This window comes from Drosophila gunungcola (genome assembly GCF_025200985.1).
Source record: "Drosophila gunungcola strain Sukarami chromosome 2L unlocalized genomic scaffold, Dgunungcola_SK_2 000052F, whole genome shotgun sequence".
Taxonomy (NCBI): Eukaryota; Metazoa; Arthropoda; class Insecta; order Diptera; family Drosophilidae; genus Drosophila; species Drosophila gunungcola.
In genome coordinates, this window is record NW_026453165.1 from 196,148 (window position 1) to 210,339 (window position 14,192).

Here is a 14,192-nt window from a genome sequence, read left to right on the forward strand (position 1 = left end):
CGGATTAGCGACGGCAAAGATGAGAAAAACATATTCTGCTATAGTTTGAATTGATATATTTGTATCTTAACGAATCTACTTGCTAGATGTTACAACTTAGAGCGCATAGTCCAGTTCGTACCGCTCGTACTGGTTCTTCGGATCGTTGGTAATCCGGGGATACCCGGCAATCAGTGCGTCCTGACCTCCAATGTACAGCGAATTGTAGATCTTCCAGTAGACATCCCTCACCTTGCGAGCGGGATGGAAAAGTCCCTGCAGCGTGTACTGCAGGATCTTGATGGGTCCCAGCGAAACCCTCAATCCATCCACGGAGTCCATGAAGGCCTGCACAAGATGGGGGGATGTTTCGAATATATTGGGCCACACGTAGTTGAGCAGATGCGTTAGAGCATCCTCGCAGCCGAAGCCATAGACGCCCAGAGACATATGCTTGATGGCCGAGCAGGCGGTTTGTCTGTGCACCAGATCTCGATCCATGAGGGCATCCTCCAGGAGCGGGCAGACAGCATATATGTAATCCTTGCCCATTTCACCGATATATTCGAAGAGGAAGGACAGCGACTTAAGGACACCGTTCTGGACGTTCAGCTCGGGCACACGGTACTCGTTCATCAGCGCAGGGAGCACGGTGAAAGGACGACACGACTCGGCCACAATGGCAATGGCCACCGTGGTGCACACGCGGTTCTGCCGCTCCTGCACTTTCAGATTATTCAGCAGAGTGGCCAGGACGTCGTGGGGACCAATAGCCTTGGCTATGTAGCCGAAGGTGTTGACCGTGGCCCTCCGGATAGCCTTCTTGTGGGCCTTGAGCAGTTCCAGGAGCTCAAAGCAGATGCGCATCCACTCGCGGGCAGACACATACTCTGGTCCACGATCCGCGATGCGGCCCACCAGGTCAATACAGTTCTCTTGCACCTTCTCGTGACGATTCTTTAGAATGGGTGTGAGCCGGGGCAGCAAGTCCTTGATGGGAGGCGTCATCTTGGTCATGCCAATCACGTTTACAATGGCCTTCAGGGCTCCCAGGATGCTGCCCAACACCTCCGGGTACTCCTCACCCAGGTACTCGTATAGCACAACACCCAGATGTCCCATTAGCTTCTCCTCCTGACACGTTTTCATGACCACCGCTATCCTGGAGATCAGATCCGCGGCTTGCTGACGCACCTTCGCGGATTTGTTGTTCAAACGCCAGAGAATCGTACCGCAAATCTGCGGCAAATAGGGCTTGACGCGCTTGCCCAGCTGATTCACAATGGTGCCGAAGCCATTCAGCATCACCACATCCTCGGTGGTCTGCTCCTGGAAGGCATACAGAATGCCATCGATGAGCTGCTCCTCCAGGCGCGAGTCGATGTCAGCTGCTCCCAGATTGCCCATGATCTTCTCGACCGTTTCCATCACCATTTTCCTGTACTGTTCGTTCTCGTCCTTCAGGTCATCCACCACACGATTGATGATCTCAGAAGCGCCCACCTTGTTGGCAATCTCCACGGTGGTGTCCACCAGCTGGCGGTAGTTGCGTCTGTCCAGCGCCATGCGATGGTTCCAAAAGAACTTGAAGAAGTGCGGCAGAATCTCCTCCTTGATGTACTGCGGTTCCACACCATCGGTGGCGCAACACTGCTTCACCACCTTCAGTACGATTTTCTTCATTTCCTCATCCGGCGACTGGAACTCACGGATTAGGATCAACATCACCTCACGGGTGTAGTAGTTGGCATACTCGGCATCCATCAGGGGAATCAAATAGCCAATGGCCTTGAGGAAGGCGGCCAGACCTTTGCCGCGATGGGTGCGAATACCCTTCCAAAGGGGCTTCAGCACGGAATCGAACGATTCAATGCCGTACGGAGTGGCTGCCTCCGCCAGGGCAGCAATGGCCAAGGCCGTAATTGTGCGCACCTTCTGCTGCTCATCCACCAAACCGTGCTCGATAATCTCCACCAGCGCCTTCAGATGGGGCAATATGGCGCAGCCCATTAGGATGGCTATCTGCTGCACAATCTTGATGCCCGTGTGACGTGCCTGCCACGATTTCTTCGACTTGCACACGGCTTTAAGGAAGGGCAACAGGGAGGGAATTCCCAGAGCTGAAGCCACAACGGCAAAGGCTCGCGCTGTGGTGTTTCTCACATACTCATCGATGTTGTCAATATCCGGTCTCATGGTGGAGATCATGGTGGCCAAACCGGCGGCCTTGGCCAGATTAGAAATGATTTCCCTGCCCTCTATGCGAGCATAATGATCTTCATCAATCAGTAGCGGTTCTATGACCACCAAAATCTTGTGCACATAGGGTCGCACCAAATCATCGAGTTTGTAGAGAACGCGATCGATCACCTTGACCAGCAAATGCCGCTCTTGATCCTCCAAAGTGGGCGACATGAGCAACGGTAGGATTTGGTTGAACAAAGGACCTGCTCCGAATTCCCTGGCCTTGTCTGTAATCTGCCTCAATGCTGATTTTCTCATGGGCGGCGAACCGTTCTTGATGGTCAGCAGCAGCTTCATGATCTTGCGCTCCTTGAGCTCCTCGGGCGACAAAGCATCTTCGTTGACGTCCACCAGAAGTTTATCGAAATATTGCGCATCCTCTGGCTTCATAAACGGCAGATTCTGCCCCTTTGGTTGATTATCCATAAATTTAGCATTTTTATCCTCCACTTGAATGAAGAATCCGGCTGGTGTGCCAGCAATTGGCGTGGGTGTGGCCATCAGCTTCCTGCCGGGAGTGCGAAGTGGCACATAGCCCGCCGGTGGGGGTAGAATCTTGTAGCCAGGCGGAAAGATCTGGTCCAGCTCGTCGTCGGTGTAGGGCCTGTTCCTCTCGTCGATCTCCTTTTCCCAGCGATAGGCCTGCAGCTGCTCGGGCGTCATGGCCGCCAGGGCTCCTGCCGATGGGGTGGCCATGGCCATTGCCTTGACTCCAATGGGTGTACTGCCTCCAGGCGTCAGCATTGGCGTAGCATGTCCCGGAGTTGCATGTGGCGTCATGCTGGGCGTCATATTCGGGGTCATGGCATTCGCGTTTGTGGGCGTTATAGCCGGCGTAGCATTCGATGGGGTCTCATCCCAGCGAGAGCGTCGCTTGGAGGCTCCCGGCGTAGACTCAATGGAGATGCTCTCCCCACCAGCTCCGGATCCTGTGCGATCTGGCTTCGGGGTCTCGGCCCATCCGCTGTGTCCGGGAGTCTCGCGCTCCGTCTTTGGCGTCTCATCCCAGCGATTCCTCCGCGCGGACTTCTCGTGTCCGGGCGTCTCATGACCCGGCGTCATGGCGTGAGCCGGTGTGGCGTCCCAGATGCGGGTGCCCAGGCCTGGAGTCGCTCCCGGCGTCTCGCTGCCCTTGTGTCCCGGAGTCTCATCCCAACGATGGTCCCCGGGAGTTTTCTGCGGAAGAACATTTATGATTAGTTATGCATTAAGAGTATAAAATGTGAATTTTCCAAAATTGTGAAATTGGTTAAGTTGCATAGTTATACCATTAATACTATATCTACTCACATCTTCCCAAGTAGGCGTGGCGGCGCTGCTGGGCGTGGCCACCTTGGCCGGAATAAAGCTGTCGCTGACCGTCTGATCCCATCTGCCCCGCTTCCTGCCGCCGTCCTTGGGAGCAGCCGACTCCCCATTGGCAGACGACGACGATGCGGAGGAGGAGGCGGACTTAACCAGAGTGCCCTCTTTGGTTTTCTCCAGGATGCGGCGCCGCAGCTCAGTTTCCTCGCCCTTAAGCATCTGCTCCCGCATAATATCCGTGTAGGTGCGAGAGCCCACATCCGGCGTCTTGCCGCCCTCGGCAAAGGGATCCGCTCGATCCGGTGAGATGATGATGCGACGACGCTTCTGCCGGTACTCATCCTCACGATCCGCAATCGTGGGACGCCGGCGATCCGCCATGGGATCCACATCCTCCTTTCCGTGGGTCACGTCCTTCAGCACGGAAGTGGGCGCCGTGTAGGTGGTGTGTTTCTGGGGCACCGGGAAGCCGTCGTCCTCCTCGTCCTCGTCTGCCTCCTCGGCATCGTTGGCCGCAATGGAGGTGTTGTAGCCCTCGTAGCGCCCCTGCTTCCCCTTGGCCTTCGCCTCATCGTCGTACAGGTCGCTGTCGAAGAAGCCACCGCTGCCCAGCAATCCCACGCCAGCTGCCGCAGCAGTGGCCTTGGCCAGCTCCGTCTTCTTCTCCTGGATCACGCTGATCTGTGCCTCGATGTCTGTGGGAAAAGTTTTTATTGAAGTAAATTGATTTTCATATAAGACCACCAGCCAGGAAAACCGGTGGTTTCAAAATGGCATGTGCAGGTGTTTCCGGTGGGTAAACTTGGTGCTCCTATGTACCAGGAGACGGTGGTTAGCCATGGCACTAAATTATTTGGCTTACCTTCATGTGTTCGCGGAATATTTTCCATTTTTAAAGAATTTTATCAAGACGCGTACATGAAAAATCTTTGGATCTTAGAGATGGACTTTTTGCGATAGATCGACAGTGACAATATTGCTAGCTATTATCGAAATGGCTAAATGAATGTGACCAATAAAAAAAGAGATTTAATACCTATCAAAAAAAGCTTATGTATATAACAGATAGAGATACTAACCCAGTTCTGATTCCAAGATATGTTAACATATATTTATGGGAAAATAAAAATAAGCAATGCTAAGTAAAGATATTATATAAACCTTTGTAGTTAATCGTTTTATTTAACTTAAATGCTTTTTATACAAAAAATATGGGACAAAAGATTCGGATTCAAATTTGAGTATTAGCATCGAAAATTAATCGATAGTTTTGCGCCAGGCCAGCCGTGCGATTTCCAGTGATTGTCTCACCACTAACAGAGAACTCGCGGCACGTGTTTATTTTTGTTTTGTCCACTTATTGAGCTGCTGCGAATGATGTTGGCCAAAAAACAGAAAATGCAGGTGGAAGCGGACTCTGAGCAGCAGGCCACGCCCCACACGATACAGGCGCGCCTCATTTCGGACACGGGCGAGGAGGCGGGGCCGCCCATCGACCTGCCGGCAGGGATTACCACCCAGCAACTGGGCTTGATTTGCAATGCACTGCTGAAAAACGAGGAGGCCACACCGTATCTGTTCTTCGTGGGCGAGGACGAGATCAAGAAGAGCTTGGAGGACACACTGGACTTGGCTTCCGTGGACACGGAGAACGTGATCGACATTGTGTACCAGCCGCAGGCGGTTTTCAAAGTGCGTCCGGTCACGAGATGCACGAGTTCCATGCCAGGACACGCGGAGGCAGTGGTTTCCCTCAATTTCAGCCCGGATGGAGCACATCTGGCCAGCGGAAGTGGCGACACCACAGTGCGACTGTGGGATCTGAACACGGAGACGCCCCACTTCACCTGCACGGGTCACAAGCAGTGGGTTTTATGCGTCGCCTGGGCTCCAGATGGCAAACGCCTGGCCAGCGGCTGCAAAGCTGGCTCCATAATCATCTGGGACCCGGAGACGGGCCAGCAGAAGGGTCGCCCCCTTAGTGGACACAAAAAGCACATCAACTGCCTCGCCTGGGAGCCGTATCACCGAGATCCCGAGTGCCGGAAACTTGCTTCCGCCAGCGGAGATGGGGACTGCCGGATCTGGGATGTGAAACTGGGCCAGTGCCTGATGAACATTGCAGGACACACGAATGCCGTCACTGCCGTACGCTGGGGAGGAGCAGGTCTTATTTACACATCATCCAAGGACCGCACTGTGAAGATGTGGCGCTCTGCTGATGGTATCCTATGTCGCACATTCTCTGGCCACGCCCACTGGGTTAACAACATTGCCCTCAGCACGGACTACGTTCTGCGTACGGGTCCATTCCATCCGGTCAAGGATCGCTCCAAGAGCCACCTCAGCCTGAGTAGTAAGAATTCATTAATTCTTAATTAAATATTATAAATCCATCTTAAAAATATTTTCATAGCTGAAGAGCTGCAGGAGTCCGCCTTGAAGCGCTACCAAGCGGTCTGCCCGGATGAGGTGGAGTCCCTGGTTTCCTGCTCCGATGACAACACACTCTACCTGTGGCGCAACAACCAGAACAAGTGTGTGGAGCGCATGACAGGCCACCAAATGTGGTCAACGATGTGAGATATTCACCGGATGTTAAGCTGATAGCCTCGGCTTCCTTTGACAAATCGGTGCGTCTGTGGCGGGCAGCAGATGGTCAGTACATGGCCACCTTCCGGGGTCATGTGCAGGCTGTATACACGTTGGCCTGGTCGGCGGACTCCCGCTTGATCGTTTCCGGCAGCAAGGACTCCACGCTGAAGGGTAAGTAATGTATCCAAACTGTGCCGACTCTTTTTAACCCATTACAAATCATTTTCATTTAGTTTGGAGTGTACAAACCAAGAAGCTGGCGCAGGAGTTGCCTGGACATGCGGATGAGGTGTTTGGAGTCGACTGGGCGCCCGATGGTTCTCGCGTTGCCTCTGGAGGCAAGGACAAAGTCATAAAGCTGTAAGTCATATAAACTAGACATATTTTTTTAACAATATTAATCGGTTTAATTGCATCTCTCAGATGGGCCTACTAGATACATTTTCATCTTGTACACTTAAGAAAATACTAAGGAACTTAGGAATAAAGCAATGGTCCTGAGTAAACGCCTTCGTGTTCTCTTCGTCTAAATGCTTTGCTGTTGTAAGATCTTCACAGTTTGCTTGTAGCGAGTCTCAAAGGTTTCCGCACTGGAAAAGTAGGCGTTCGGAACCGCTGACTCGGATTGCAGGGCCTTCTCGGCGGCCACAAAACCAGCGGCCACGCACTCATCGAGGATGCGCCCGCGCAGCAGGGCAGTGATGAATCCCGCACAGAAACTATCGCCCGCCCCCGACACATTGACAATGTTGTGCACCATGGGAGCGGCATAGAAGCGAGTGCAGTGCGGCGGTGTGGCTTTGCTCACGTCCAGGAGCAGCCTGGCATCGTTGTCGGCATCCTGGCGATAGCTTAGCAGCACCCCGTGGTCCCCCAACGTGGCTATGATGCAGTTAAAGTGGCAGTCGATTTTCTTAATCATGGCTTTCGCCTGCTGCAGCAGTTCCGCTTGAGGCAGCTTGGTGTCTGTGTCTGGATTCCAATTGACCTGCTGCCCGGTGATGGCCTCGGTGATGGTCTTCAACTCCTGGAGATTCGGTTTTATCAGGCGTATGTTCTTGGTCAACTCGGGCAGCAGTTTGAATGGCTTGCCGGCGATGAACATATCCGTGGGCTCGAAGAAGACGGGAATCTTGTTCATCTGCGCCTGCTGCAGTATGCTGGCCATGGCCTGCTCCGAGATGTTGCTGTCCATGATGATGAGCGGTGCTTCCCGGAAGAGTTGATGGTGCGCCTGAAGCGTTTCCGGCGTAATGCTCTGGTGGATTTCCATGCTGCCCAGGATAAGCTTGCAATCGCCAAATTTATCGAAGATCACCGAGCACAATGAGGTGTTATGGCTATCGGCTAGGATGAGACCACGCTGCAGTGCCTTTGGCATCATCTGGAGCAGTGTTTGGCCCATCTGATCGTTGCCCACGGCGGATATGAGGTTCACATCCCCGTACAGTTTGTAAATGCCCTCCGCAATGTTGCGACCCACTCCGCCAGCTGCCTGTGTGGCCACCGCCGAGTAGGTGGCTCCATCCAGCTTCATGTCGCGATTGTGGTCATCCACTCTGAAGGAGAGATCCAAAATGGAGGCTCCCACAACCAGTGGTTTGCGTTCGAAGCTTTTCTGAGCTGGATTCTCCTGATTTGTGGACACCTCGCAAAGCGAGGCAGCAATTTGAGCAGCCACTTTGGCATTGTTCTTGATCAAAGCTATGTTGGACTTTAGGCTCTTTCCCTCGGTGATTTTGGCTATGGCGGCCAGCAGGAAAGGAGTCACATCCTTGCCAGAAATGCCCTGTTCCTTGGCCTGCGAAGATGCCTCTTTGATGGCCTCCTCAATTTTCGATTTTTCGGCAGCAAACTCCTCGGGAATAGGCACTCCAATCAGCAGTCCCGACTCCATTTTCAGTTCTCCCCAGGATCGCAACAGCTCCGCCGCCTCCTTGGCACTACTTAGGTTATAGGGCACCTTGCAACCGCTATCACGTGTGTAGAAATCGGGAAACACGCCTCCGGGACTCTCGAAACTGGCCACACAAACGCCCTGCGTCTCCAGGTACTCCAGCGTGCGGGGAATGTCCAGGATGGATTTGACGCCGCTGCAGACGACGGCCACCGGAGTGCGACCCAGTTCGGTGAGATCGGCGGAAACGTCCAGCGACTCCTGTCCCTCGCGATGTACCCCGCCAATTCCGCCGGTGGCAAACACTCGGATTCCAACTCGGTGGGCAATGAGCATGGTGGCGGCCACAGTGGTGCCCCCACTCTGTCGGCGGGACACCACAAACGGCAGATCTCTGCGGGAGCACTTGATCACCTGCTCCCGGGGCTTCTTGGCCAGCGTGGTGAGCTCCTCGCGCGTCAGGCCCACCTTGATCCGGCCGTCCAGTATTCCAATGGTGGCGGGTATGGCTCCATTAAGACGCACTTGCTCCTCCACCGCCAGCGCAGTGAGGACATTCTCCGGCATCGGCATTCCGTGCGTTATGATCGTGGATTCCAGGGCCACCACTGGCTTTTGGTGCTGCAGCGCCTGCCGAATCTCCGGATGGAGCACAATGTGCAGGCTCCGGCGCACCGCCAGGCGGTTGGCGGAAAACGGAAACAGGAAACATCTCCGGAGCAACATCGAAATCAAAATCAAAACAAATCAAATCAAACGCACGCCTGCTGATCTGCAGGTGCTGGGAAAAGTGTGACCGTTTTAGGGGGATAGATTTTATTCCAATAATTGGGATATTCCATGAATGCTTGAATTGCTGAATTTCCAACAGCGATTTAACGGTTTTTCAAACTGTAAGTTTCCACACGATTTCTCGGGGTAACGGGTTTTCGTCTTATCAGACTATTCTATTCTATCCAATTAGTGAATTTCTGGAACGGTTGAATTTCTGAACGTTTTTGAATGGCATTTAACCAATTCGGCTGAAAGAGATTTCATTACACTTTCTCTAAAACATTTCTACAGTAAGAACCTTAGGAGCTGATGGTGATATGAAGATACCTCATATATATGTATGTATGTATACTTAGTAACTTTTTTCTCTTACACAAAATACATAACAAATCATTCCGCCAAGGAAGGTGGTATCAAACATCCCACATAGCAAGTGATTCTGAGAAACTATGGTACCATTTAAAAATATTTGTATATTGCTGGACAAAATGAAACAAAAATCATTTCGCAATTACTTTCAAACATCCATTTAAAAAGCAAAAATCTGTTTCAACAATTGTAAATTTCTAATAATATTATATATACAAAAAATAATATATATTATATATATATTTGTTAGACAATAGACACTACAAACAATAACAACATCCAAGAGAATTCTTAACAAACATCCCTCACTTAATTGAATCTGAGAGCGAAACATTTTCATATATATTAATTCGAAAATCGAATCATATATATTATATGATTTAAGAGATATATATATCTTATTCAATCAAATTGAAAAAGCAAAAGAGAATATTCTATTATTTAAAAACATTTGTATATTGTTATAATTCTTATCAAAAAGCCCACATTGCAAGTGAGAAAAAAAGGCGAGAAAAGTGCGCGGTCTATTTTCGGAACTCCCATCTTATTCCTACGCCCCGTCATGAGTACCATTCCGAATCCCATCCATCCAGATCCACATGCACATCCATCCCATATCCCATCCCATATCCCATCCCATATCCCATCCCATATCCCATCCCATCCGAACCGAGAGGCGTCTGCGGTTCAACAGCCGCTTGGGCAGCCTCATGCCGAGAATCCGCACAAACTGAACTGAACTGAGGCAATGGCAAACCGAAAGCATCGGTGTAGGAAATGTGGAGCTATTTTTAAGCACTGGGGCGACATTTTTCTTGTTTTCTCCCCGATTTCGTTTGCGAAAACACATAAAAATGTGCAAAAAAACAATGAGCAGGCCGTAGATATTAATAAAAGCAGCGCTGCTCGGCTGCGTTGGATTCGTATGGTTCCACTGGCGAATGGTGGGCCTGTCCACTGCATTCGTGAATTCGCCCGTGGAGTTGCACATCGTGTCGCTAGAAGCTGGTCATTGAGTAAGGTGAGTTACTCTTTCAATTTTATGTAATATATACCAGAGATTAATGCCCATTTTTTCTGCTGACCAACAAAACAAGACAAAAGTATGAATGTGGAGAAGCTGAAGCGCTTGCAGGCGCAGGTGAGGATCGGGGGAAAGGGCACTCCGCGCCGCAAGAAGAAGGTCATGCACCAGACGGCGGCCACCGACGACAAGAAGTTGCAGAGCTCGCTCAAGAAGCTATCGGTGAGCACGATTCCGGGCATCGAGGAGGTCAACATCATCAAGGACGACCTGACCGTGATTCACTTCAACAATCCCAAGGCGCAGGCCTCGCTTTCGGCCAATACCTTCGCGGTCACGGGTCACGGGGAAACCCGGAAAGTGGTCGAAATGCTGCCGGATATCCTACCCCAGTTGGGTCAGGAAACGGTCGTCCAACTGCGTATGTTTGCCAACGCCATGAACAATCAGAAGGGAGGTCCCTCCAACGGAGAGGAACCCATTGCCGTCGAGGAGGATGATGATGTGCCCCTGCTCGTCGGAGATTTCGATGAGGTGGCCAAGGTGGAGGCCACCAAACAGCCGGAGCAGGCACCAAAAGCTCCTGCGGAGAATAAACCCAAGGATAGGCAACAGAAGCAGCCCCAGAAATCCAACGAGAAACCCAAAGAGAAACAGGACAACAAGAAGGGTCAGGGCAAGGATAACAAGAAGAACGATCAGCAGGGCAACAGCAAAGACAAGCAGGATAAGAACAAAGATCAGGTCAAAGGTCAGCCAGCTCCTCAAGCCAACAAGGCTGAGGCACAAACTGCGGAGGCTCCCAAACAGGATCTACCAAAGCCGAAGCCAGAGCAGTCCAAACCCATTGAACAGAAGGTGGAGCAACCCAAACCCACTAAAAACCAGCAGAAAACTGAAACTAAACCTACTGAGCAGAAAGTAGAGCCACCCAAGGCGACAGAGAAACCCTCTGAAAAAGCCAAGCAGACTGATCAACCCAAGGCCAATGAACCAAAGGTGGATACCCAACCCAAAGTCACCGAACAGAAGATGGAGCAACCAAAACAGGTGGAGCAAAGGATTGAAGTTAAGCCTGCAGAGCAAAAACAGGAAACACCCAAGGCTACTCCACCGGAGACTCCTCCGAAGGCGCCAACTCCTGTTCAGAAGGCTCCATCTCCTGCTGTTCAGACTCCCACAAAGGCTCCATCTCCGGCTGTCCAGACTCTTGCCGAGATTGTGGCTTCGGAGCCGCCCAAGCAGGCAACACCACCCGAGAAACCGGCTCCTAAAATTGAAGAGCAGCCTGCTCCAGCTAAAACTGAACCGCCAGTAACCACTGCTCAGCCACCCAAGACTGTTTCTCCTCCCAAGAACACTCAGGATAAGCCCAAAGAGGCAATTTCAGCGCAGAATGCAACAGAGAAACCAAAACAAAAGACTCCGCCACCTGCCAAACAGGCTACTTTGGCAGCAGAAGAACCAAAGAATGCTCCCGAGGCTCTAAAAGCTATAGAAACCCCGAAGATTGCTGACATAGCTGCCAAGACTCCAGCTGCAGAAGTGGCCAAATCTACAGCTTCCGAAGAAACTAAACCTCAAGCACCAGAAGTGGCAAAACCTACAACTCCAGAAGTAGCCAAGCCACTAGCTTCCCAAGAAGCCAAGCCACCAGCTGAAGAAGCAGCAAAACCTGAAGCTCCAGAAATAAAGGATTCTGAGGCACCAGCAAAACCCAAAGATCCAGCTGCAGCTGCTCCTGGAAAGCCAGCGGAGGCGGGAAAGCCTGCTTCACCCAAGAAGGAGAGATCTCCGCCTAGCAAGCCAGTGACGCCCCCAGCTCCAGTGGCCTCCACAACCCCTGTGGCTGCACCCTCCCCAGTGGCTCCCTCCACTCCGCCAACGACTCCCACCTCCATGCCAGCCTCTGTGGCGGCTGTGACTCCGCCATCTCCTGCCGCCGTCACACCGCCATCGCCCGCTGCACTTACTCCGCCACAGAAGCAAAATGCCAAGAAGCAGGAGGCAGGTGGACAGAAGCCAAAGCAACAGCAGCCAGCCAACAAGCCGCAGCAGGCGCAGAAGCAACCACCAGGAGCAGGAGCAGGAGTCAAGCCCCAGCAGAAGCAGCCGAATCCAAATCCAAATGCCAAACCAGCTGTGGCTCCAAAGCCAGCCCAGCCTGCAGGGAAACCCGCTACTCCAAAAGCACCCAATCAGGGCAACCAACCCAATCAACAGCAACAACAACAGGGAAAAGCGGCAAACAAGGCTTCTCCGCCCAAGCAAACTGGAGCAACTGGAGGGCAGCAGAAGCCAGCGGCGAACTCCCCCAAGACCACGCCCTCTCCAAAGGCGGCTGGCTCCCCGAAAGCCACCTCGCCCAAGGCCGGGACTCCTCCCAATCCCGCATCCGCTCCTGCAGGCCCTAATTGATCCCGCCTCTAACATGCCCTTCAATTTGATCCCTTGCATTTCAAACCTACCGCGCATTTTCACACTCAGTTTTCGATTTCAAATAATATCTATTTACCCCAGGTACTAAACGTTTTGGATAAATTGTGCTTATTATATTTTTGAATAAATTTATAAATTTTCAAAATATGCTAGCAACTTCATTGATATGTGCGCCTTCCATTTGAAGCAAATGTGACTAATTTTTTATTAACTTGATTATTTAACTTGATCTTTATATCATCTTCATATAACCTCATGGGAACATTCCTCAGTGACTTAATAGTGTGGAGGATGTCTTCCTCATAAAATATGCCAAAATATTTGAATTTTCTTAACAAAATTTGAAAGTTGGTCCTAATTCTAAAATCCTTTCACATCAATTTTAAAAAACCAGTTTTTAATTTACATTTTTATTTCGGCACCTTTTGAATTTTGTAGAGAATTGTTTACGATTTGAGACAAGCGTGACTTATTTTCCTATTAACTTGGTTATCAACAAATTTAATTCTTTTATTTTAGTCGATTTAATCGACCATCATTAAGTAACAGCATTATCATATATCACTTCAGATGAAAATTAGTAAGAAATAAAAATAATTCCAGCATGTCTTCCTCGGAAAATATGCAAAAATCTTCAAATTTCTATAGATACAATTAATATCAACTTAATTATTTATGAACAGAATGTACTCTGGCGTTAGAGATGAATTTCTGTTTATCTGATTGTCTAATTCCACAAGAAATTGAAAAAACAAAAACAATTCTTGGCTTGTTTACAACGTATTTTGAATTTCCCGCTTACTTTGATATATGATTTATCGATATCGTACCCAACTAGGCCAGCCCTAGTTCGATAACATCTAAGGGCTTTACATATCTTATAAAATAATTGGATTTAAGTGCTTTTCGGGGGCTAATTGGCCTTGGCGTGACTGCCGGAGGGCTTCTCCTCCTCCTCCAGGGCCTGCTTCTTTTCCGGATTCAGCTTCCAGACGGCATAGTTCAGAGCAGTGGCGAATCCCAGCCAGGCGAGATAGGGTACAAAGAGCAGTCCGGCGACTTTGTTCACCCGGTAAAACAGAACTCCACACAAACCGGCGGTGGCCGTCAGTGCGACTATGTCAATAAGCCCCTGATGGAGGAAATGGATTAGATGTGATTAGATATGACAATGCTAATGCTAGTGATCCGTGGTGATATCACCAGTATCCAAAGCAGTACTCACGCCCTTGATGTTGTGCTGCCCGAAGAAGATGGGCGACCACGCCCAGTTAAGGGCTAGTTGGGTACCATAGGCGATTAGAGGCAGCCTGGCCGCCTCTCCTCCAAATCCTCCGCCATCGCGCCACACCAAATACGATCCGTAGCCCATGCCGGCGTACAGGGAGGTCCACACCGGAGCAAACACCCAGTTGGGGGGCTTGAAGGACGGGAACTTGAGGTGGGCATACCAGTTCTGGATGTGCTGCCTGGTCAGCCACCCATTGTAGATCCCGCCCAGATTGGGCAGGACTACGGCTCCGGCGATGCGGAGCATGTTTTCAGCACACGGACGATCAGCCATTT

At 50.9% G+C, this 14,192-nt stretch overlaps 5 protein-coding genes across 5 annotated transcripts; 2 read left to right on the forward strand and 3 right to left on the reverse strand.

Annotated features, from left to right (window-relative positions):
* Positions 1-39: 39 nt before the first annotated feature.
* On the reverse strand, positions 40-4,523 carry LOC128253558 (splicing factor 3B subunit 1). Its single transcript, XM_052982025.1, has 3 exons — positions 4,391-4,523; positions 3,514-4,223; positions 40-3,399 (listed from the first exon to the last, which is right to left on the reverse strand). Exons 1-3 carry the CDS (start codon positions 4,416-4,418, stop codon positions 97-99), a joined length of 4,041 nt encoding a protein of 1,346 aa, XP_052837985.1. The 5' UTR covers positions 4,419-4,523; the 3' UTR covers positions 40-96.
* A 302-nt stretch (positions 4,524-4,825) lies between these two features.
* On the forward strand, positions 4,826-6,654 carry LOC128253561 (protein Notchless). Its single transcript, XM_052982028.1, is given in 5 exon segments — positions 4,826-5,884; positions 5,945-6,088; positions 6,091-6,294; positions 6,357-6,483; positions 6,547-6,654. Coding segments are annotated over 5 exon segments (1,470 nt in total). The 5' UTR covers positions 4,826-4,902; the 3' UTR covers positions 6,560-6,654.
* LOC128253560 (uncharacterized) lies at positions 6,496-8,819 on the reverse strand. The gene has a single exon (XM_052982027.1). The coding sequence runs from the start codon at positions 8,744-8,746 to the stop codon at positions 6,650-6,652; it is 2,097 nt and encodes a 698-aa protein (XP_052837987.1). The 5' UTR covers positions 8,747-8,819; the 3' UTR covers positions 6,496-6,649.
* A 1,215-nt stretch (positions 8,820-10,034) lies between these two features.
* LOC128253559 (proteoglycan 4) lies at positions 10,035-12,771 on the forward strand. The gene is made up of 2 exons (XM_052982026.1): positions 10,035-10,184; positions 10,261-12,771. Exon 2 carries the CDS (start codon positions 10,269-10,271, stop codon positions 12,603-12,605), a length of 2,337 nt encoding a protein of 778 aa, XP_052837986.1. The 5' UTR covers positions 10,035-10,184; positions 10,261-10,268; the 3' UTR covers positions 12,606-12,771.
* Positions 12,772-13,106: 335 nt separating this feature from the next.
* On the reverse strand, positions 13,107-14,190 carry LOC128253566 (translocator protein). Its single transcript, XM_052982035.1, has 2 exons — positions 13,852-14,190; positions 13,107-13,758 (listed from the first exon to the last, which is right to left on the reverse strand). The coding sequence occupies exons 1-2, from the start codon at positions 14,188-14,190 to the stop codon at positions 13,540-13,542; spliced, it is 558 nt and encodes a 185-aa protein (XP_052837995.1). The 3' UTR covers positions 13,107-13,539.
* Positions 14,191-14,192: the final 2 nt, after the last annotated feature.

What these genes read in the sequence shown, in the direction of transcription:
- LOC128253560 (XM_052982027.1), bottom strand. Translation starts at nt 8,746, where the DNA reads ATGTTGCTCCGGAGATGTTTCCTGTTTCCGTTTTCCGCCAACCGCCTG.
- LOC128253558 (XM_052982025.1), bottom strand. Translation starts at nt 4,418, where the DNA reads ATGGAAAATATTCCGCGAACACATGAAG. An exon ending in TATTCCGCGAACACATGAAG is followed by an intron (nt 4,224 to 4,390) that starts GTAAGCCAAATA and finishes CTTTTCCCACAG; the next exon opens with ACATCGAGGCACAGATCAGC. An exon ending in CCACGCCTACTTGGGAAGAT is followed by an intron (nt 3,400 to 3,513) that starts GTGAGTAGATAT and finishes GTTCTTCCGCAG; the next exon opens with AAAACTCCCGGGGACCATCG.
- LOC128253566 (XM_052982035.1), bottom strand. Translation starts at nt 14,190, where the DNA reads ATGGCTGATCGTCCGTGTGCTGAAAACATGCTCCGCATCGCCGGAGCC. An exon ending in GGCAGCACAACATCAAGGGC is followed by an intron (nt 13,759 to 13,851) that starts GTGAGTACTGCT and finishes TTCCTCCATCAG; the next exon opens with GGGCTTATTGACATAGTCGC.
- LOC128253559 (XM_052982026.1), top strand. Translation starts at nt 10,269, where the DNA reads ATGAATGTGGAGAAGCTGAAGCGCTTGCAGGCGCAGGTGAGGATCGGG.